The sequence below is a fragment of the Scophthalmus maximus genome, chromosome 22 (genome assembly GCF_022379125.1).
Source record: "Scophthalmus maximus strain ysfricsl-2021 chromosome 22, ASM2237912v1, whole genome shotgun sequence".
NCBI lineage: Eukaryota > Metazoa > Chordata > Actinopteri > Pleuronectiformes > Scophthalmidae > Scophthalmus > Scophthalmus maximus.
Window position 1 is genome coordinate 8,404,334 of NC_061536.1, and position 20,603 is coordinate 8,424,936.

Consider the following 20,603-nt stretch of genomic DNA (forward strand, 5'->3'; position numbering starts at 1 on the left):
AATGAAACTTCCAACCACGCTTATTTGGTCCAATCTCTCGGCGACGCGAAGTCTCGCGTTACTCCCCCACATCCCGTTCGAGAAGACCAACCCGGAAGCGAACGGCGGAAATATAAAATCCACCTCGCGCTTTCGGCTCGCGATTTTTGCTTGTTGTTTCCGCCTGCAGTTTGCTTCTATTCTGCCCGAATGGAGGCCGGCCGAGTGGGCGGCGGACCGGTTTGAAGAAACGATGTCCTCGCGTTTAACTTCCCGGGGGGAGTCGTAATGTGAGTGGACCGAACACCACCAGCCAAAGACCCTGCGACTGACAGACGTGCCCGCCGGTGGATTATTAAACACCGGTAGGTCCTAAAAGTCTCAACACATGTGAAGAGAAAAAAAAAACAAACATCTGAATGAAATGACTGGGAATGCTGGATGTGCCTGTTGCGTGATCTGAACACAGCAGATTTTGGAGGAAACACTTCAGAAAAGAGATCATTTGATCCAAAAGCCTAAGAGAAGCAACCATATGGACAATTTGACAGGAAGTGTGTGTGAGTTCAAATCATGTCAAAGGGCTTCAGATTGTCTCAAGCCTCCCTACAGCCAGTCAGATGGTGGCGAGTCCACAACTGCTGCTGCTGTTTCTTTTTCTGTAACCTCAGGCAAGTGAATCGATCTGTAGTCTGTGATCCGACAGCTCTGGTCACAGTGTTCACTGTACGTCTGGATGTCATTGTTGTTGTCCTCGTCAGGCCTCTCTCTGCTCCTTGGACGAGAAAGCGGGGACCTGTAGTGAGTGCGGCTCTCATCGTGTGCAACAGTGACAAAACCAGGGGAACAAGTTCTTGGCCATTGTTCTTGGCCAGTCCTCAACTCATTGGAAGCTTTGATACAGGACACATAGAAGAAAAACATTTTTTACTGGATGCACATACATGGCCAAAAGGTTTTTTCACTCCCCTTTCCACATAATTAATCTTATCTTTTGTCTTTTTGGTGAAAGTGCCGAGACCAGCATGAAGCAAGGGGAGAGACGGGGGATGTGATATGCATCATATTTGTCCGGCTGCAATCAAAACAAACTGGAAGTCTATCTTACCTAATCCGATCTCACATTGCAGCTAAATGTCTTGATTGTTGAGACCGCTGTAGTCTCAGTTTGCTTTTAGGGTTTCTTCTATTTGGCGCCTTTTGTTTTTATTCATCAAAATGTTCATTTCTTATTTTAGTCAATAGCAGGCTTCCCACTTTGTGGCTAGTTTACAGAGGCCACATCCTGGTACAGTATAATATTGTTTCTGCATAGGAGTTTTTTTTTAAATTCTCTGGAAGCAAATACCTGCTGCAGGCTCCCAAAATCTGGTGGAAAGCCCTCACGGAAGAGTGGAGGCTGTCGTGGCAGCAAACTAATGTCCATTAATATGGAAGGTTAGGTGTCTGCAAATTTTGGCCACGTATTTTAAATTCAATTTAATACTACATAGTAAATGAAGCTGGGGATCTTGTCACAGACAGATACCGTAACCCTAACTCAGGCTTTTTGCTAAATCTTTAGGCCCAAGCAGGGAAAATCAGGTAATGTCAAGTATTAAAAATCATAATTGACTAAACCCCCATCTGACTCCTCCTGCACAGACATATGGCCCTGCTGCTCAGCTAACCGAAGGAGACCACAGCGCGGGCCCCATCATGTTTCTGAAAACGTCGTTCACCACCCTGATCGTGGGGTTGTTTGTGGTGTACGTGCTCCACACCTGCTGGGTGATGTACGGCATAGTGTACACCAAACCCTGCGACAGCCCCAAAGGTGACAACTGTATCACCCCCTTCCTGGCAGAGAAGCCGAAACTACAGGTCAGTGATGTGGACGGACGGTTGGTCTCGCGGACCCATCAGTTTTTAATCCAGATTATCTTTGGTTCAGCTGTCTGTCTGCGCAGAATAGGAACACTGCCAGTTTTAATAAAAAAAGGAATTATAATTTTCTCTCTCTCTCCCTGTTCACTAGTTAAGTATCTACACTGCACTGCGGCCCAGTGCAGAGGGAGGACACACCCTGATCCACAAAGAGGAGAACTTTGACGTCAACAGCAAGTTTGAGAGGTTGGTGTTTTTGTGAGAATGGGAAAATGAATAGTTCCTCAGATCTGATTGGTTTATCTAACCGTGTCATAACAGCAGTGTTGCCTTCAATCAATATAAAGGAGCAATTGTCCAAGAACTTAAAACACAAACTTTGTTATAAAACACTTGAAGATCAATATTTCAGGTTTTTAAGTCACAACACGTAACATTACAATGCAGTTTATTTCAAATGACATCTAACCATGGAATTTGAGCTATTGTTTGAAACATACCACACAAGCCTTTATAGCAGCTGTTCGTCAAATAAGACCAGTGTAGAGTAAAATATGTAATAATGTAATCTAACACCTTAATTTGAATACACGCTCACTTCATCTTCCTTTCTCTGTCTCTTTCCTACAGAATAGTCAACGTCTCCCTCCCTAAGAAGACCCGTAACAATGGAACTTTATACGCACTAGTATTTGTCCATCAAGCCGGCGTCACTCCTTGGCAGGATCCAAGACAGGTCCACTTGGTAGCTCAGCTCACCACATATATGATCCCTAAACTGCCGGAAATCTCTTTGATATCCGGAGAGGATCAAACACAGGTATGCGTGATCGGGTTTTCAGAATAAAACTCTCCAGGCCTCAGAGATACCGAAGACTTGTGAGTGTCCAGATGTTTTTCTACCTTGTTCTTTAAGAGAGGACTTTCTTTTTTTTGTGTTTTTCTACAGGGTCTAAATGAAGAAGCCCAGAAGAAGAAACAAGGCGAGGGTAAGCGTGCAGCAGGGGGCGGAGCCACGTCCACGACAGATCACCCAGTTTCCCACTGGCGAGCCCGTCTGACTCTCAACATTGTCAGCGACCACTTCCATTTTGACAGAGAAAACCTTCCAAGCGATGTACACAGATACCTCAGGGCGTAAGAGAATGACTAAAGACACACACACACACACACACACACACACACACATGCTAAAAAACATTTGTCTGGTCATTTTTTAGAAAATTTAATTACAATGCTAACTGATATATTTCAGCAATTTGGAACATACAGTAGTTTTTACTGGGGTTATGTTTACTACCAATGGATCACACAGACCACAAAATACTGTTTTTTTTCTCTGTATCAGATTCCAAAATGGTAAAAAGATGGTGTATCTACCTCTGCTGTTTGTTGACGAGCTCAGCAACCGGGTCAAGGATCTCATGGTAAGTTTTCACTTTTAAATCAACAAGATGTAACACACAGCAACTGATTGCCTGGTTGTTTTCACAGGGACAAATTATACATTTGCTGTTTTTGTCCGTTATTCATTTTGTTGAACTTGATGATTCAGACCCTTGTGAGTTTGTTTTCACAAAACCTCAGCCATGAATTGCTTCCAGAATAATACAATGTGCGTGTGCATGTGCGTGTGCGTGTGTGTGTGTGTGTGTGTGTGTCTAGGAGATCAACAGTACCTCCATGGAGCTTCCTCTGACCATCTCTTACGACTCCATCTCTCTGGGGAGGCTACGCTTCTGGATCCACATGCAGGATGCTGTTTACTCTCTGCAGCAGTTTGGTATGTTGCTCTCTCGCTCTCACACACAAACAAACAAAATCATACACAGTTCTGTCCTTGCCTGAGTATTGCTGTCTTCATACCACATACTGTATTTTTGTCTGTACATGTTGCAGGTTTCACTGAGAAGGATGCGGATGAGATTAAAGGGATCTTTGTGGATACCAACCTGTACTTCCTGGCTCTGACCTTCTTTGTAGCTGCCTTCCATGTAAGTCTTCCATTTCGTGTGTCAGTTGTACGTCCTCAGAAATCAACACTACAAATATATAACTATGGGAAGTATTGACAAGCAAAGTGTTTGACCTCGTCTTTTACTTTCTCAGCTTCTGTTTGACTTCCTGGCCTTCAAGAACGACATCAGCTTCTGGAAGCAGAAGAAAAGCATGGTGGGAATGTCGAGCAAAGCAGGTCAGTAACTTTTATTCTCAGTTAGTGCACCTCCAATATTAGACAGGGAACAAACGCTAAAGAGATTACAACATTGTGAACATCTGGAGATTCAGCTGCACACGGCCAACTTTCTTTTGACTGATTTAACAGAGCATTAGAATACAGTATGTAACTGTCTTTAGATCATGTGTAAAACAAGAACACAGGCATCCTCCGTGAGCTGTTTTGTAAACTGACTCAGCGAATTAGCACTGCTGCGTGGCTAGATGTTGCATCATGCATCCTTCTATTCACCTTGACAATCTCAGAGGCTTTTAAATCAGCGACAGAGTAAATGACACTCTTTATCATTGATTGGCTCATTAAACGTGAGCCTATCAACCAAATTATTCACCAGCAGTGTTTCCCTAACTTGGAAAAAGAGTAAAGTTTTGTGTTTGTGTTGTTTCTTTCAGTGCTGTGGCGATGTTTCAGCACCATCATGATTTTCCTGTACTTGCTTGACCAGCAGACGAGCCTGCTGGTCCTCGTCCCCGCCGGGGTCGGCTCCATCATTGAAGTAAGTACACTGGAAACACACACATTTAATAAGAATTTAACAAGACTAATTCAACATTATTAATTCATTACCTTTATATTATTACTTGTGGCTGATACAGCTGAATATGATAAAAAATATTTTCAACTGCTTGTTTAATCATAACCAAGTTTTTTGTGGATTTTGGAAAGTTCATTTAATATTTGATCTGAGCTCAACTAGAGACATTTCTCCTTCATTGAATAACAAACAATATCAGTTGTCACTAAGGAAATACTGAGTGTCATTTAAATTAATTCATTTTATGATTGTCTTTGATTGATGCAAGATCTTTTCTTTTTTGGTATTGTTTTATGTTTTTGCAGGTATGGAAAGTGAAGAAGGCGTTTAAGATTCAGGTTTTCTGGAAAGGAGGCAAACCGACATTCCTGGTAGGGGTGTGTGTGTGTGTGTGTGTGTGTGTGTGTGTGTGTGTGTGTGTGTGTGTGTGTGCGTGTGTGTGCGTGTGTGTTTTTCATACACATAAATTGGCCGGTCCTCACTTTCTGCAACACTTCCAATTTTGTTCATTTTTGCTCTTTTACTCTGCCTGCTGCTGTTTTAAAACTAAATTACTGTGGACTGGAATGAATGCAAAAAGCAGATACCAGCACTACAGTCACGATAAACAAATAAATTAAACTTAAAAAAAAAAAAAGGCAGGCAGGATACCACAAAGCGTTGGTCTTGGGTTGAGTTTCAGCGGAAAATGCTGCTGTGGACAGGCACAATGAATCGATAAAGTGTGTAAATGCCTCTGTGACCTTTCGTTTAGATCTATTGACTTCACAGTTGTGTAGATTTAAAAAATTAAAAAAATGAAAATGTGCTTAACGTTTATTGTGTTTCTTTTATGTGGAACAGTTTGGGAAATTAGATGAATCAGAGAGGAGAACAGAAGAGTACGATACTCTGGTAAGACACAATACGCATAGATGATGAAACATACCTTGTACCATGACTTATACTACAGACATACATGACCTGTGTTTCTCTGCAGGCCATGAAGTATCTGTCATACTTGCTATACCCACTGTGTATTGGAGGAGCTGTGTATGCTCTAATATATCTACGATATAAGAGGTATGCACAGATTTGTGTTTACATAACAAGCACAATTTTTACTACACAATTACTAATCATGTGGTAATTCTGTCGTGTCTACGAGTCACAACCTGTCTTGACTGACTGTTTCTCTCTATCCCTGTCATAGTTGGTACTCGTGGTTGATCAACAGTTTAGTGAATGGTAAGCTGATCCATTACGTAACTTTCCATTGCTTTCCGTTATGTGATCGTAAAGAAAAAGCTGCTCAACTTGTTTTGTAACCTTTACAGGTGTATATGCCTTTGGCTTCCTCTTCATGCTTCCTCAACTGTTTGTGAACTATAAGGTCAGTTTATCACAGATACTGTAGTATGATATATTCCATGCCCTTTTTAAAAAGGCTGAGGCGTTGCCTTTGAGAGTCACATTTGATTTCTGACATTACCACAATAAAATTGCTGTTGCTGGCAAAACATTGTTCAGATGTTCCTCTTAATTTTTAGATTAAATTAGATTAACTTATTTATCCTCTGTTGTTTGTTGAACAGATGAAGTCTGTGGCACACCTGCCCTGGAAAGCCTTTATGTACAAGGTGAGAACAAAAACGTTAGATTTTCAGCTTTTCAGTTAAAGGACTGATCAACCTGGTTTGTCACAGGTTATTGATCAACACATTTTACTTATAATTACTAGAGTCTCTATGAAATAAAGCGGGGTTTCGTATCACATTAATTTCTTGCAGTATTGCTCTTTTTATATGTAAACAATGGTATTTGGGTCAGAATGATTGATTATTGATATTGAAAATTGATCTCTACCAGGCATTCAATACCTTCATCGACGATGTGTTCGCCTTCATCATCACCATGCCAACATCTCACAGACTGGCATGTTTCAGAGATGATGTCGTGTTTCTCATTTACCTCTACCAGAGATGGTACGTGGACACACACACACACACGCACACGCACGCACACACACACACACACACACACACACACACACACACACACACACACACACACACACACACACACACACACACACACACACACACACACACACATTCCAAAAGTTGTGGGGAAAATATACTCAACAATTTTCCAGTCTTAATCTCTGCTCCTGTCTCCCTTCCCAGGCTCTACCCAGTCGACAAGACCAGAGTGAATGAATATGGGGTTTCTTATGATGAAAAACCCAAAGGAAAGACTCACAAGGACTAGAGAGGAACGACAGATTAGTGGTCTCCATGGTCTGGTACCTGCAGGCTTTGTCTTCTGTCCCCTGGTCTCTACTGGTCTCATCCGGTATCAACTGAGCCGGTGTATTGATCCAGGTTCAAGTGGCGCCTTTGGCTTTTTGCAGTCCGTAGAGTTTCTGTTTGTTTTGTTTATTCTTTTGTGTTGCAGTGTGAGTTGGGACAGGAGGATCAATGCGATCAATCAATAACTCTCTTTAAACCGCCGTGACAACGTTGAAAAAATGGTTATCGGACTCTTGCCTCATGATAAAATGATTTATCTTCAAAATTTCATGTGCGGTATAAGAATATTATAAATTTTAACAAATTCCAGTTAACTGACAGAGCATACTTTGAGCCTTTCAACTCAAACTGCTTTGAGGAACCAGCACTAGATTGAGGAGTTGTAAAACCAGAGCTGTTTGGTTCATCAGAGAAGTGTAATTCATTTGACTACAAGATAATCCAGCTGCTCTTTTTACACCTGCCAGGATGACTGAGATGCGAAAATTTCATGCAAACTCAAGATGGGTGTGACTTCATTGAGATAAAAAATACTGTGCTTTGACAAATATAGCGCTATATCCATCAGAGTTGGGTTTAATTACGCTGAACAGTGGACTTTGCCTGGAATGAAGCTTCCCTGGTCGTTTTTCTAGAAATTATATTAAATTGTGCTAATTGTTAAGATTTTTCTCACTGAAAAGGCTTTTAAAAATGTACCTCTTAGAAAACATAAATGAGTAGATATTTCAAATTTGTTTTGTCCCAAATTATACTGTAGACAAAGCTAACATGTTAATTATGTAGAGTATGTGTTTTTAAAAAAATGGCTGAGGCAGGAATAAAGGGAAAAATTTCAAAAAATAATTGAAACTTTGAAATGCATCACTTTGATGTTGTACTTTGCGTCTATGCACGCAAGGTGGCTGCAGTTAGAGCAGAGAAGAAGATTTTGATTTGTTGCCATGGTGATAGGGATAGATTCCCGTAATGTTTCGGAATCTTGAGCTGTATTTGAAGCAGATAATAAGATTCTGACGCTGTTGCCTGGAGATTGGGTGGAAATTGCCTGAACATTCCAGAAGCTGTTGTCCACATGTTCAATGCTACTGACCTTTACTACGCTGTAGCACAGGGGCAAACTACTTAAAGCCCTCTGTCCTTTACATCCATTCTAGTTTTGAAATTGTACCTGCTCAAGTATTGTTTACATATCAGGGCCAAGAAAATCTGTTAGTGCCAAATGTGAGAATGATTCAGTGAACTGTTTGGGAGCTTTGTATGTTCACTGCTGTTCTATGTTCTCTCTGTTTTTAAATACACATTGACATTGTGGGGAGGAAAGATAAACAGTAAGACTTTGTGGAGAGTATTACTACATCTGGATTTACACAGTCACATTTTGATTTTTCTGCCAATATCTGAATATTTTAGCTCTGTGCACAAAGATCCTGCGCAGATTTCTGTTCCTGTTGAAATGCGGCCAGGGGGAGATGTACCAGAATTGTTCCTTGAAATGTTTTTTTCTTATTGTAATGTTGTGTTTTTGATTGCGATGTAATAAAATTGACTGACTGAGCGCTATTTGTTGTGGATTTAAAACCGCCGGACATTAGGCCACAATAGCCGTTTTTTGTGCAAAGTTGTCAGTGGCACAACAGTTGCAATATTAAACTGATATCCAAGGTCTGTTTTGGAGCAGATGCATACACGTTAGATAGATTTCAGAATCAGAATCGGTTTTATTGGCCAAGTAACACGTACAAGGAATTTGACTCCGGCTTTTTTTACACTCTCAATTTACAGGTACACACAAACATATAACATTTACTCATTATATACAGGATAAAAAGTGTATATATTAAAAAAATAAGAATAAGAATAAAACTTGTAAACATGAGTAGTGCAATGGTGCATTGTGCAAGAGGGTGCTGTAATAAATATGGGTTTATTGTTATGAGAGGATTGTTCATGTCACTATGTTATCAACTGTTCATCATCGTGACAGCCTGAGGGTAGAAACTGTTCATGTGTCTGGTGGTTCTGGTGAACAGTGTTCTGTATTGTCTACCAGAGGGGAGAAGTTGGAACAGGTGATGTCCAGGGTGGGAGGGGTCAGCAGTCATTTTTGATTTGAACTGAATCGATCAGAAATACTTTAAACTTGGGTATGATGTTACCCACTTTAAAGTGAACACAAGCCTTTGAAGGGGTTTGAATTAATTGTAAGGATTTTCATTTCATAATAATTTATTTTGTTCATTTCAGTGTAAGCCAAAACAATTTTACACAAAAAAAGCACAATACATCTTCACCTGTACACATCCCATGAAGATAATAATTATTAGTATTACTAGTATTAATCATAGTAATCATTTCAATTTAACAGAAAAACCAGTTGATGTGTGGAGAAGCAGAAAGTTTTGCTCACATTTTAAAGAGACCAATTTACAGTCTATGGAAGAGACTCATGCACCACGTCTGTCGTCACGTTGTGTACGTACTGACGTCAGAGTTACGCAGCCCACGACGCAGGGTATATATCAGGAGGTCCCGCCCTCTCGCCTCCCCTTTCCGCTGTAGCAAGTCAACGTGCCTAAAGGTGCTCGGTCCTTCGTCAGAAGCTAAGGCCCACAATCCGGCGACTAGCACCGTCAAATTTAGGCATCCGACGCCACAAACGTCCAACCCCACATCTAAGATGGCCTCCGTGTCCGAGCTCGCCTGCATTTACTCCGCTCTGATCCTCCACGACGATGAAGTCACCGTCACCGTAAGTGTCACCGGCTCGTAGCCCGCTCACAGCTCCAGTCGACGGGTCTTCACTCGAGGCCGCTGCGCCGGTTGTGAACACCCTAAAACCCCACAACTGTGATAGAGATAACTCTGCTGACAAAGTGTGCTCATAAAATATCTATTTTATGAGTAGTTTAAAAAAAAAATGTCCATGTGTCTTTAAAAAGTTCCCGACGCCGGCCAAAATGGCGGCACGCTTGATGCTAACGCGTAGGCCACGTTTCTGTTCGAGGACGAGGACACACGCGGCCCGTCCTCTGACACTCGTTTCAAATCGACACTCGTGAAGAGTTGTTCCTGCCCCGCCTGCACTTCTTTAACAAATAAAACTAACGGTTCAAGTTATCAACACGCCGCTCGACCCACGACAGGTGCTAGAAAAATGCTAAGCTAGCGACACTCCGGAACGGATCATCGCTGCTTTTCGTACCAAGGAAGTAACCGAGCTAAACTTGGTGTTTAACTGCTGCAATCAAGGTTTGTTCACGTAGCTCTGATCTTGTTCCATTCATCACAACACTGCCGTCAGTTGTCTGTCGGTAGCCTGACAGGGTTGGTGCACGTGGGTGCTGCACAACATCCCAAAGAGCGAACCGCTGCATAAATTACCCAGTCGCTTTTTGTCAATGAAAGATTTATAATCACTATGATGTAGCAGCAAATTATTATTCTATATCAATAAGTCTTGTCAGTTATTTTATTTTTCCTTCATTCATTCACACATTGAAATGATTGACTGTAAACCTAAAGACATTTAATGTAACTGTTATAGAAAATCAATATATTTGAAGATGGAAGCAGACTCATTTTATTATTGCTTTTGTGAGCGCTTCTTTGATCAGTTTATTAATAAACTATTTTGATAATGGTGTACATCCTTTGGAGCTTAAATATATATATTTTTTCTACATCTTGTAGACAGCAATCAAGAAAACTGATCAATCGAGGGTTAATGTACAGTAGTTGCAGTTTTCCTACATTCATGTTGCATTAAAAGAGCATGTGGAAATAACAGTCAGATTACCATGATGCTGCTTGTTCTAAAAAGTTGTATATATTTCTGTAACCACTGTCGTTCTGTCTGCAGGAGGACAAGCTGAATGCTCTGATCAAGGCTGCAGGCGTCACTGTGGAGCCCTTCTGGCCAAGTCTCTTCGCCAAGGTGAGGGACGGACACACCTGGTGACATTCATGTGTGAAGTGGTGCAGTGTCGCGAAGATCTGAGAGGTTGATAACACAAATCTGATGAGGTATTCTGCACAGGCATGGTTTGAAACTGTGGGATTTTCTAGGAGAAGTCTCTGCCAAGTCAGGATTTCGTACAGTTTGTCCCAGAGCTGTAATCAGTCATTGACACTGTAGATGTAGTCGACGGTATACATTTCACTAAATAAACTGTACTGTGTGAATATCCTTTTTGTGGGCTATGTTTACAATCAGGTCTTTCTGAAGTTAAGTTTTAGATGAGTGAACATAAGGTGCAGTTTTACATCCACTTATTTACAACTTAGGGAATTTAAATGAAACTTGCAGAAGTAGGGGGCGGTATGTTTGAAATTATAGAAAATGTTAGAAGTAGATTCTTAGTGTAGCAATATAAATATATAGGCACCGTATCATTCCTTTTGGTTTACAATGTCTCTGCATCACTCACAAGAACCTGCAATTGTTCGATGACACGAGACGCTGACCTGTGAATGTTTTGCGTGTCGTAGGCTCTGTCCAGCATTGACATCGGCAGCCTGATCTGCAACGTTGGAGCCGGAGGTGGCGCTCCCGCCGGAGCCCCAGCTGCTGGAGTGACTGCCGCTGCTGGAGACGCACCAGGTAACTAACCACTTAAAAATGAATTCATATTTAGTATGGTTTTTACAGGGGACTCGGTCGGATCTTTTAGGAGCTCTGAGTGATAACCCCTATCACATTTTTATCCATACATGTGATATCTAAATCTTTTAACTTTGTCAAACATTAACCATCTCGTTTTGTCCCTGCAGCCAAGGAGGAGGAGAAGAAAGAGGAGAAGAAGGAAGAGTCTGAGGAGTCTGATGACGACATGGGCTTCGGTCTCTTCGATTAAAACAGCTGTTTTTGTTACAAAACACAATAAAAGTACAAAAATGAAAGCTGACTTGTCCTACTCTTGATGCTGTTCCTATGATTGTCTTAATTTCAACTTCACATAGTTTTTTCTTGTTGTTTTTTTAAGCATAATACTTATTTAGTCCCTGAAATATTTTCCCTATGGTAGTGGGGCACTGATGCTGGCAGGAATAGATAAACAATTGACAGTGTAAAGATGGTGGATTTGGACAGTTGTGCAAAAGTGAAGAAACTAAAAAGCATAAGCAGTGAACTGAGATCATCCAATAACCACATCAATGTCTACTTTGTGTAATGCTCATATTACTAAATGACGGATGATGAAGAATGCTGCAATATTTATTATTTTGTCTTAATCTAATGATAAGAGTACATGTAACTGGTTTACATGTAATTTGCCGCAATAAGAGTGTAAATGTTTAGGGTGTGGACACGTCTTAACTGAAGGTGATTTTATTATCCACATGAATGAGAACAGACTTAAATTGAGACGGGCTGACCTGAGGCCAGGAGGATGTTGGAGATGGTGAAGCTCACTTTCATGTGGCCAACATGTCGAACCGCTAAAGCGAAAAATACACATTTCTCAAAACTCCTCTGTCTGACGTAGAAGAGCTGAGGTGCGACGAGAGATGCCAGGTCACGTGACGTTTTAAACAGTTTTTTTTTTCTTGTTCGCAACCAAGTAGCAAATGTAGCAGGTAGTTGGTTCGAGTGTCAACTTTTGACAGTAACACGTGTCAACGAGGATGTTGAACACAACTGACGGTCACTGAAACGTCTAACGCTGCCGGCTAAGCTCAACATTTGATCACTAGCCTTCCTCATGGCTGCTAGTTAGCGTTAGCTCCCGTCGGCCGATGCAGCAAATGGAGAAAAAGTCACAGAACTACAAAGGAACAGCTGATGGACCTCATTATACCTCGTGTTTCCACTGCAGCAAATATAAATCCTCATATGTATATTTGCATATAAACCGTCAGCTGCTTGTAACGGTTTATATACAAATAATCAAGAGAAACAGACATCAGTTTCCGTAGTGTAGTGGTTATCACGTTCGCCTCACACGCGAAAGGTCCCCGGTTCGAAACCGGGCGGAAACACGTTTTATTTTTCTCCCTCAGAAAACAATTAAGAATGGATTAAAGTTATCGAAGTGCTGAACAGTCAGAACCTCAGACCCCTTCACTATATGTGCACCTTTTCTATTGTAGAGTTTATTTATAAATTGCTAAAATTTCAATGTTTGCTTATCAACTTCCACTCAGTCACCCAACATGGAGAATACCTATTTCTAGAAATCTATCTCTGCAGATTCATTAAAAGTAAAAAAAGTAAAAACACTAATTTATAAAAGTATTCAGACTCTTAATTGCACACCTAGGTTTTGGGCAGTTTCTATTTCTATTATTTTTCATAAGTATTTTACATAGGAAATGAAGGCAGACGGAGACAGTGATTGTTCAAAAAAAAAAAGATGACCGGTAGCAGAAGTTCTTTACTATAACAGTGTTTTTATTTGCTTGGTTTAGCAACTGTACATGTGGCTCCTTCCTGAGAATACTGCTCACCTCAGGGCGGGGAGGGAACAGTGGAATGGAGAGAGCGTCTGAGAGGCAGGAGGAGGAGGAGGAGGAGGACAGAGCGTGGGCAACGGAGGGAGAAAAGGAAGAAATGAAGGGAGGCAGACCAGAAGAAGAGCGGGAATAAAAAGGTATAAATAACTCCAGTAGAGGAGGTAGAAAGATAGAGGAAGACCCATAGACTGATCAGGAGGAGAGAAAAAGAGTAAATCATGTTGGACAAACATTTTACATTTGGTGTCCCATTTCAGCCCTAAAAAAAACCCCACTGGAGAATTGTTTCCTGGTTTTGAGGAGTTAACAATTCGACTATTCAATGCAGCCCCAGAAAGTATTTTTTAATGTTGTATTATACATTTTATAAAAATATAAACCAACAGGTTTGGAATCCCCTTCCAAATTTCAACAACTTGAAAGAACAACTTCATCAAAATTCAATTTTCTAAGACGACGGAAATCCAATCCCAGCGGCTAAAGGAGGGACATTTTTGCGAAACTGAAAATCCTCAAATCACAAATTGTTGAGTGAACATTAATGTGACGACAAACCAGGATCGAAGGAAACAAAGACGAGGCTGATACGACAACACGTCTGGCTCGAATACACAATGTGACCAATGTGAATCTGAGTATTACATTGTATGACATGTTTCTTTTTTTTCGTGGTTGATTCGTTTGGCACAGGGCAACCTACTGTACAATATAATTAGCACCTCCATTGTACCTGAAAAGCCGCCCTTCCTCCACCTCTCACCCCTCCAATTCCCTCATCCCCCCCCCCCCCCGTTCATCCATCTCCCTCATTCACTAAGCAACTCATGTCTCAGAAATGTGTTAAAAAATATAGCTTCTTTGTATATTTACTATGTAGTTAACTTAAAAAGTGGCACGTGGCAGTGTTTTGTTGTTTTTACAATGTTATTTTTTCCCTCATAAAGAGATTTAGTGTGTTCTTCAAAATTCAGCTTTCATATATCGGTTTCTGTGTCTCGTGTTGATGCCTGAGATAGAGAGATACAGGGAGGAAGATGGAAAATGTTGAAATCATGACATTTTATGAAATTGTAGATTTGTTTTCAAAAGGAAGACTGAAAAACTGCCATAGACAAACTGTAAGAGTCAAGGCTGAAAGTAGAAGTAGTAGTAATAATAATAATAATAATAATATTTAATGGTGATATAAAAGCATGTTTAAACAACAACATTATGAAATCGTCTTCATTATCCTCGTCTTTCTGGCTCTTCAGTTCCAGTTGTTACATCCTGCCTCTGCGGAGAGAGTTAGTCTTGTGTTTATGTTGCGTCCATCCACCGGAAACATCTGCACAGTCCTGTAAACGAGCCTCTGATTCGTTTTTCTTCAAAGATTTAAAAAAAAAAAAAAAAAAAGTTGTAATGGATGATTTTTTTTGAGGATACGTTGAGGGAGAGAAGAGCGTTTCTCTGGATACAAAAGCAAAAAATAATGCGACAAAAGTACAAAACAACACAATATTGAGCAAAACATGACTGTTGCCGGGGAGAAAAAGGAGGATCATGAATGTTTGAAGGGGGAGAAGAGGGAGCTGATTGTATCAGTCAGTCGATTTTTTGTCTTTCATCCATCACCGATATCCATCTCAAAATGTTCTCCTCCACTGTCGCCACGGCGACATCGTCTCTCCCGGCCCCGCACGACACCTAAGGCTTCGACTGGATCCTGGGCTAGTGTGGGCGCGTCTGGGTGATCATCTTGAGTCGCGATTGGTCGATGACGTCCAGCAGGTTCTTGGCGTCGACGGCGAGCGCGTGAGCTGCCATTAGCATCTGTTTCTTGTAGTCCTTTTGCAAACTGTCGGGAAAACAACCGCGTGAATCACTGCTGCTGTGAAGCGACAACATCATTTATCATTTCGAACACAAACACCTGTGTGTGTGTGTGTGTGTGTGTGTGTGTGTGTGTACCCACCTTGTCATCACATACTGTTGGGCCAGTTTCATCTTCGCTATCAACTCTGCCAGATCTGAATTCAACAATTTCTGGGCCATCTCAATCTGAGATGATGCAAACAGAAAACAACAGCAGATGAATCATGTATCATGATCATATATCCTCATTTCGATCCCTTCACACTTGTGCTGTGAGACTGAGCAGAGAGGACAGGACTGCCGCATTCAGGAAACAATCCGGACTTCAGTACACATAAGTGTGTAAATATTCTACTTTGTGCCTCTAGTTTTTGTGTAGTCAGATCCTACATGTTTGTGTGTGTGTGTGTGTGTGTGTGTGTGTGTGTGTATGTGTGTGTGTATGTGTATGTGTGTGTTACCTCTCTGTGTGTGCTGGCTGGCAGCACAGGAAGTGTCTCATCTACTGTCGCTAGCAGAGTCCTCAGAGCCAGACCCACCTCCTACCAAACAAACGCACACACAACTTCAGTTTACCGGAAAAAGCTCATGTGACGTGACAGTCGAGATAAGTCTGTTTTTGCTGCGTTTCAACGTGGATCCCTACCTTGACCATGGGGACGTACTCCTCCGGTGCTGCGGGCTGAATCCTGTTGGACATCTCAATCACAGCTTTGACCAATCCCGTCACATTCTCGTACACTTTGTCGTTGGAACGATCCAAGTTGGCGGTGGGAGGCGGACTGATCTCCTGGGGCTGCAACTGGACCAGAGAAGAGAGAGGTTTTATTCAATTTAATTCAACTTCTTTCTTTTTCTTTTTACAAGTAAATATCCTGTGAGGAAAGTATTAATAAGGTGAGTGTGAATACACAGACACAACACTGGGAGGCAGTATATGACTTCACAAAAACTACTAGGCACAAAGGGGATTTATACTCTCTCTCTCTCTCTCTCTCTCTCTCTCTCTCTCTCTCTCTCTCTCTCTCTCTCTCTCTCTCTCTCTCTCTCTCTCTCTCTCTCTCTCTCTCTCTCTCTCTCTCTCTCTCTCTCTCACACGCACGCACACACACACCCTCCAGGTGTCACATTGACCATTTACCATCTACCTACATACTACACTTTGATTTTTCTATTGTGACAGATGAGTGTCTACATTGTTAGTGCAACATGACCTGTGAACAGCTAATGACAGGGACAAACTTTTCTTCTAAGTATGGTGCACGCGCACACACACACACACACACACACACACTGTGTGTGATGATAGACACAAAGCATCTTAGAATCAGTCTAATGTCCATCTACTACCAGCTACATCATATACAGAGACATTTTTCGAGTAATTTTCCTTCACCAGAAATATTTTTTGCACATTTAAAAAAATATATATTTTGAAAAGTTTATTGACGTAGCTGAGTTATGAAAAGTTGCTCATTGTACTAGGAACTGTTGGTATGCTGAACAACAACGGACAACATTTTTGTGCTATGATATTTTGCTCTGTTTCTGGTGAAGCAAAATAACGTCAGATTAATTTTGCTTCTCTTCAAAGTGACGATAACTATGAGGTAACTAACACTACGACGAATACGGACACACACATATCAGCTTACCCTCCACGGCTACGGGGAGAGGGGGCAGGTGGGTGGGGGTTTGACAAAGAAGAGGGTGAGGTGGATTGGGAGTGAGCAAGAAATTGTTTGAGAGGTGGATTGGTGGATGTGATGGATGCAGAGTTGGGAAAAAAAACAAGAGAAAGAGAAAAGCAGGATATGGAATGAGAACAACATGATGGAGGATGTTAACGAAAGAGGGGGAGAAACAATAAATGGGGGAGAGAGGAGGGACAGCACATTAGGCCAAAGCAAACCACAGGCAATGTATTTAAAAGATTCAGCATGCAGCCCATCAGCGGAACGCCAAATAGTTTTCAAGTCAAATCAAAAACAATATGACAGAGCGGAACAGGCCAAACCAAGCGATGAAAGATTAAAACAATTCACGAGGAAAGAGGCTAAATAATTTGAATCATCTGTTCCCGTTGCATATACATGTGTGATGTCATACCTTGACTCCCTCGTTATAGCTGTCCACAGGGCAGAGGCTGGCCAGGTTGCCGAGGTGACCGGGAGCTCCGGGGCGGGGCGGCTTCTTGGGAGGAGCTACGTGTTCTGGAAACAAGGAGCATGCTGGGATCATAAGTATGAAGCAACAGGATACATCAGGTACGTTATTCAGAATGCAGTGGTGCAAAGTACGTGACTTATTCCATGTACTCAATTATTATACTTTTAAAGGTACTTCTACTTTGACTTTTTTCCATTTAACACTATTTTAAACCTAAAATAGCTCTACAGAAGCAATTGGTGAATTTTGGATTGCAAATCCATTATTATTTTTAGGTATTTATACACCTAAATACATTCCACAACAGGTCTTGTTCCATTATCGATCATTTTAAATTCATTTCTATGATCATGTTAAAGATAATGTCAATATTTTATTGTATTTATGTCTTACTATCTTGTTGCTTCACATTGATATACTACAATAATAATATGATACATAAATATACTTAAATATATAATATCATAACATTAACACTCTGAAAGAGTAAATGTGTACAATGAGTAGGGTTAATTTTGAAACATTTTGCTGATACTACTTGTACTACTACTAGTGAAATACAGGGTCTGAGTATGTATTCCACCGTTGCTGGTACAGAGGTTCAGTGTGATGTTCCCTCACCTGGTTTCCCTACAGGCTGGTAGATGTGTTGGCTTCCACCCTGTGCAGAGACAAGACACACACGTGTTAAATAACTTTTATCATGTAATGTCAGACTTTCAATAGTCTTGAAATAATCATGAAATTCCTTTTTTTATTTTTAAATAAAATCCATTTAGAAATAAGAGGATTTGTGTTGTGTAAGTCCAGCTGATTGATACACACCCACACACACCCACAAACACACGCTCACACAGTGACTGACCGGTGCTTGTATTGTGCCGTCCTCTCTGTCGATGCTTCCTCTGCTGTTTCTGGACTCTGTCTTCTACAAGGAAGAGAAAGAGACTCAAGATTAATGGTATAATAGAAAAAATACAAATTTAAATGTAATTTCTATTTTACTGTGAAATTATTTGAAAGTATTTTTCCAGGTTGTTCTAATTTTGAAACTAAATTAAAATAAATGTACACAGCGTTAATTCCAAATCATTCATGTTTTACACAATACTCCACAATGAAATAAAACAGTAGACAGATTAACCTGCAGGTTACAGGATTTTCCAAACTAAAAAACACATTTCAACAGAAAAATGCACAATTTTACCAGCAAAGGGTTTTTGCAGACTGTAAACTCCAATGGTTAGTCATCTTTTCATCGACACTGCACATCAATACATCAGGATTCTATCTGCCGCTCATCAACACAACAACATCACTGCTTCAGTCAGTTCACACACGAACTCCAACAGAGAGCAGCAACATTATGAAGCTGTCATACGTGACCGCGGCGGGGATACACCCCTCCCTCTCCCTCTCAGTTTCAGTACCGTTTTGGTGAAGCATGCCTTGAAGAGATGCATCCTGGGAGAGTAGTGCCTGATGAAGAAGATGGGAGGAGGAACGCAGAGAGTGGAGGCCATCGAAAGAAGGGCGGAGATAGGGACGGAAAGTATGAGGGCAAAGGGAGATGGATTGAGGCAAAGGAGAAGTTAGAGAGAGACTAAAAAGAAAAAAAAATCAGGAAGGAGAGGAGAGAAACGAGTGCAGACGGAGAACTGAGAGCGAAGAAGACTGTTCGCAGAGACGGAGGGAAATGAACAGAGAGAGAGAAATTGATTCAGGGAAGGACGGAGGGAGAGAAGGCAGAGGGAGAACGAAGGGGGAAGTTTTTCCAGAGGAGGAAAAGCTCCACTCAGCCACAGAGACAAAACCCTGGAAAGGAAAGATCCAATGAACCGCCTCACTCTCCCTTTCTCCCTCCCACTCTTTCCATCCCACTGCATCTCTCTCCCTCTCTCCGACGGCCGACTCCTCACTCGTTCCTCCCTCTCCACCGCTCTTGCCAATCCCACTTCCTTTCTCCCTCCTTCTGTCCTCCACTTTCCCACAAGTTTTCATCTCCTTCTTTTTCAGGGCCTTACTTTCCTTCTCTTCTCTTTGCACTTTGTCTTTTCATGCTCCCCGTTGATCTCCTTTCATTTATCAGCTCTTACTCTCATATTTCAGCAGCAGGAATTCACTCCTCCGGTGCTTCCGCCAAATAATATTCCAGCAAACACTGGGAATTATTAAAGATTCTTTTTTCTTTTTTTTTGCTTAATCCTTCCCTCATTTGTCTCAAGGCTAAAAACCCCTACGTGTCTCGTCAAAAACACCTCCAGACGAATGTGAACACAAGTGTGACACATGCAACGACTACGTGCGCGTGGAGGTACGTGATCCAACGCCACAGTTCCAAAGCAGCCATTTGCCAGTCAACGCACGAAGCAGTCCTCTCCTCAGCAATCAAATATGGTCGTTCTAAATCAGCAGTCTCCTCTCCTTTCATCTTTGGCATGTCGGTTGTCGAAAAACATCTTCTTCCACCATTTCGGAAAACAAACAAAAAGAGAGACTTCCTCAAACATCTCCTTCTGTTCTACTTCCCCACTCTTCCTCGACGGAGAGGAGGGTGTGAAGAGAGCTGGACTCAGTGATCAGATCTCAACGTGGACACGTAATAATACCAGGTGTAAATGTAATCAGGTAAAATCATATTGAGATATTTAGTTTGCTATAATCAACAGAAATGTAGATTTTCACAAACTTCCTTTTCACAATCAACACACTTTTTTCTTTGTGGTTAAATCATATGATGATCTTTTTTTTTTAGCTCCTAGAGCCGTGACATTATCAGATGAGAGCAAGATTAGCAGAGACTCTGAATTCACCACAGTGACGTTCTTGTTTGTACCAAAGGACTTGACGTCTATGGGAAGTGGAAAGAAATTGCTGGTTGTTCCTCTTTAATGTGGTTAATAATTACTCTCTCCATTAGTAATGTGATATTTCGTTGATTCCCCTTGAGGAGGTGTTTCCTCTCATGTGTCCAGTTCAACTGGGATCTAAAGTCGCAGTGACATTTTGCATCCTAACTGAAATAATTGGGTCTTACAATAAATAACACATGAGATATTAGCGATTCAGAGAGAGAGGTGTTCGCTTCTGTCAAGCAATGCATGTGCCTTTCAAACATGGCATGCTGACGGGCACCAGACAAACCAACTTCCCAACAACACTCATCTGTGTTTTCCCCTTTTTATCTGTGCTTCAGTTCTCTTACTCCTGGCTC

The 20,603-nt window shown here is 41.3% G+C and overlaps 3 protein-coding genes and 1 non-coding gene across 18 annotated transcripts in view; 3 read left to right on the plus strand and 1 right to left on the minus strand.

The window, feature by feature from the left end:
- Nucleotides 1-66: 66 nt before the first annotated feature.
- Nucleotides 67-8,468, plus strand: clptm1l (CLPTM1 like). 2 transcript variants are annotated; one of them, XM_035620301.2, is made up of 19 exons: nucleotides 67-344; nucleotides 741-934; nucleotides 1,624-1,842; nucleotides 1,997-2,091; nucleotides 2,476-2,665; nucleotides 2,795-2,982; nucleotides 3,194-3,272; nucleotides 3,511-3,628; nucleotides 3,745-3,839; nucleotides 3,955-4,039; nucleotides 4,477-4,580; nucleotides 4,925-4,990; nucleotides 5,463-5,513; nucleotides 5,599-5,681; nucleotides 5,812-5,846; nucleotides 5,936-5,991; nucleotides 6,194-6,238; nucleotides 6,468-6,583; nucleotides 6,785-8,468. In XM_035620301.2, exons 2-19 carry the CDS (start codon nucleotides 914-916, stop codon nucleotides 6,867-6,869), a joined length of 1,731 nt encoding a protein of 576 aa, XP_035476194.2. In that variant the 5' UTR covers nucleotides 67-344; nucleotides 741-913; the 3' UTR covers nucleotides 6,870-8,468. The 2 variants fall into 2 exon arrangements, with proteins under 2 accessions (XP_035476194.2, XP_035476195.2); XM_035620302.2 differs by lacking the exon at nucleotides 741-934 and having other exon boundaries at nucleotides 68-344.
- Nucleotides 8,469-9,447: 979 nt separating this feature from the next.
- Nucleotides 9,448-11,812, plus strand: rplp1 (ribosomal protein, large, P1). The gene is made up of 4 exons (XM_035620303.2): nucleotides 9,448-9,662; nucleotides 10,773-10,847; nucleotides 11,402-11,513; nucleotides 11,684-11,812. Exons 1-4 carry the CDS (start codon nucleotides 9,591-9,593, stop codon nucleotides 11,764-11,766), a joined length of 342 nt encoding a protein of 113 aa, XP_035476196.2. The 5' UTR covers nucleotides 9,448-9,590; the 3' UTR covers nucleotides 11,767-11,812.
- A 1,007-nt stretch (nucleotides 11,813-12,819) lies between these two features.
- Nucleotides 12,820-12,892, plus strand: trnav-cac. The gene has a single exon. It is a non-coding gene; the product is annotated as a tRNA-Val (tRNA).
- A 391-nt stretch (nucleotides 12,893-13,283) lies between these two features.
- The window catches only part of ptk2aa (protein tyrosine kinase 2aa), a 54,070-nt gene continuing 46,750 nt past the window's right edge, over nucleotides 13,284-20,603 (minus strand). For 13 of the 14 annotated variants that reach the window (XM_035620295.2, XM_035620290.2, XM_035620288.2 and 10 more), the window contains 7 exons: nucleotides 18,255-18,317; nucleotides 18,011-18,050; nucleotides 17,330-17,433; nucleotides 15,867-16,022; nucleotides 15,682-15,762; nucleotides 15,321-15,406; nucleotides 13,284-15,203 (listed from right to left, as the gene is read on the minus strand). In XM_035620295.2, coding sequence (XP_035476188.1) covers nucleotides 15,077-15,203; nucleotides 15,321-15,406; nucleotides 15,682-15,762; nucleotides 15,867-16,022; nucleotides 17,330-17,433; nucleotides 18,011-18,050; nucleotides 18,255-18,317 — 657 coding nt within the window. In that variant the 3' untranslated portion in view covers nucleotides 13,284-15,076. Of the gene's footprint in view, nucleotides 15,204-15,320; nucleotides 15,407-15,681; nucleotides 15,763-15,866; nucleotides 16,023-16,077; nucleotides 16,885-17,329; nucleotides 17,434-18,010; nucleotides 18,051-18,254; nucleotides 18,318-20,603 lie in introns of those variants that run through there. The other variant, XM_047330015.1, reaches the window with a different exon arrangement.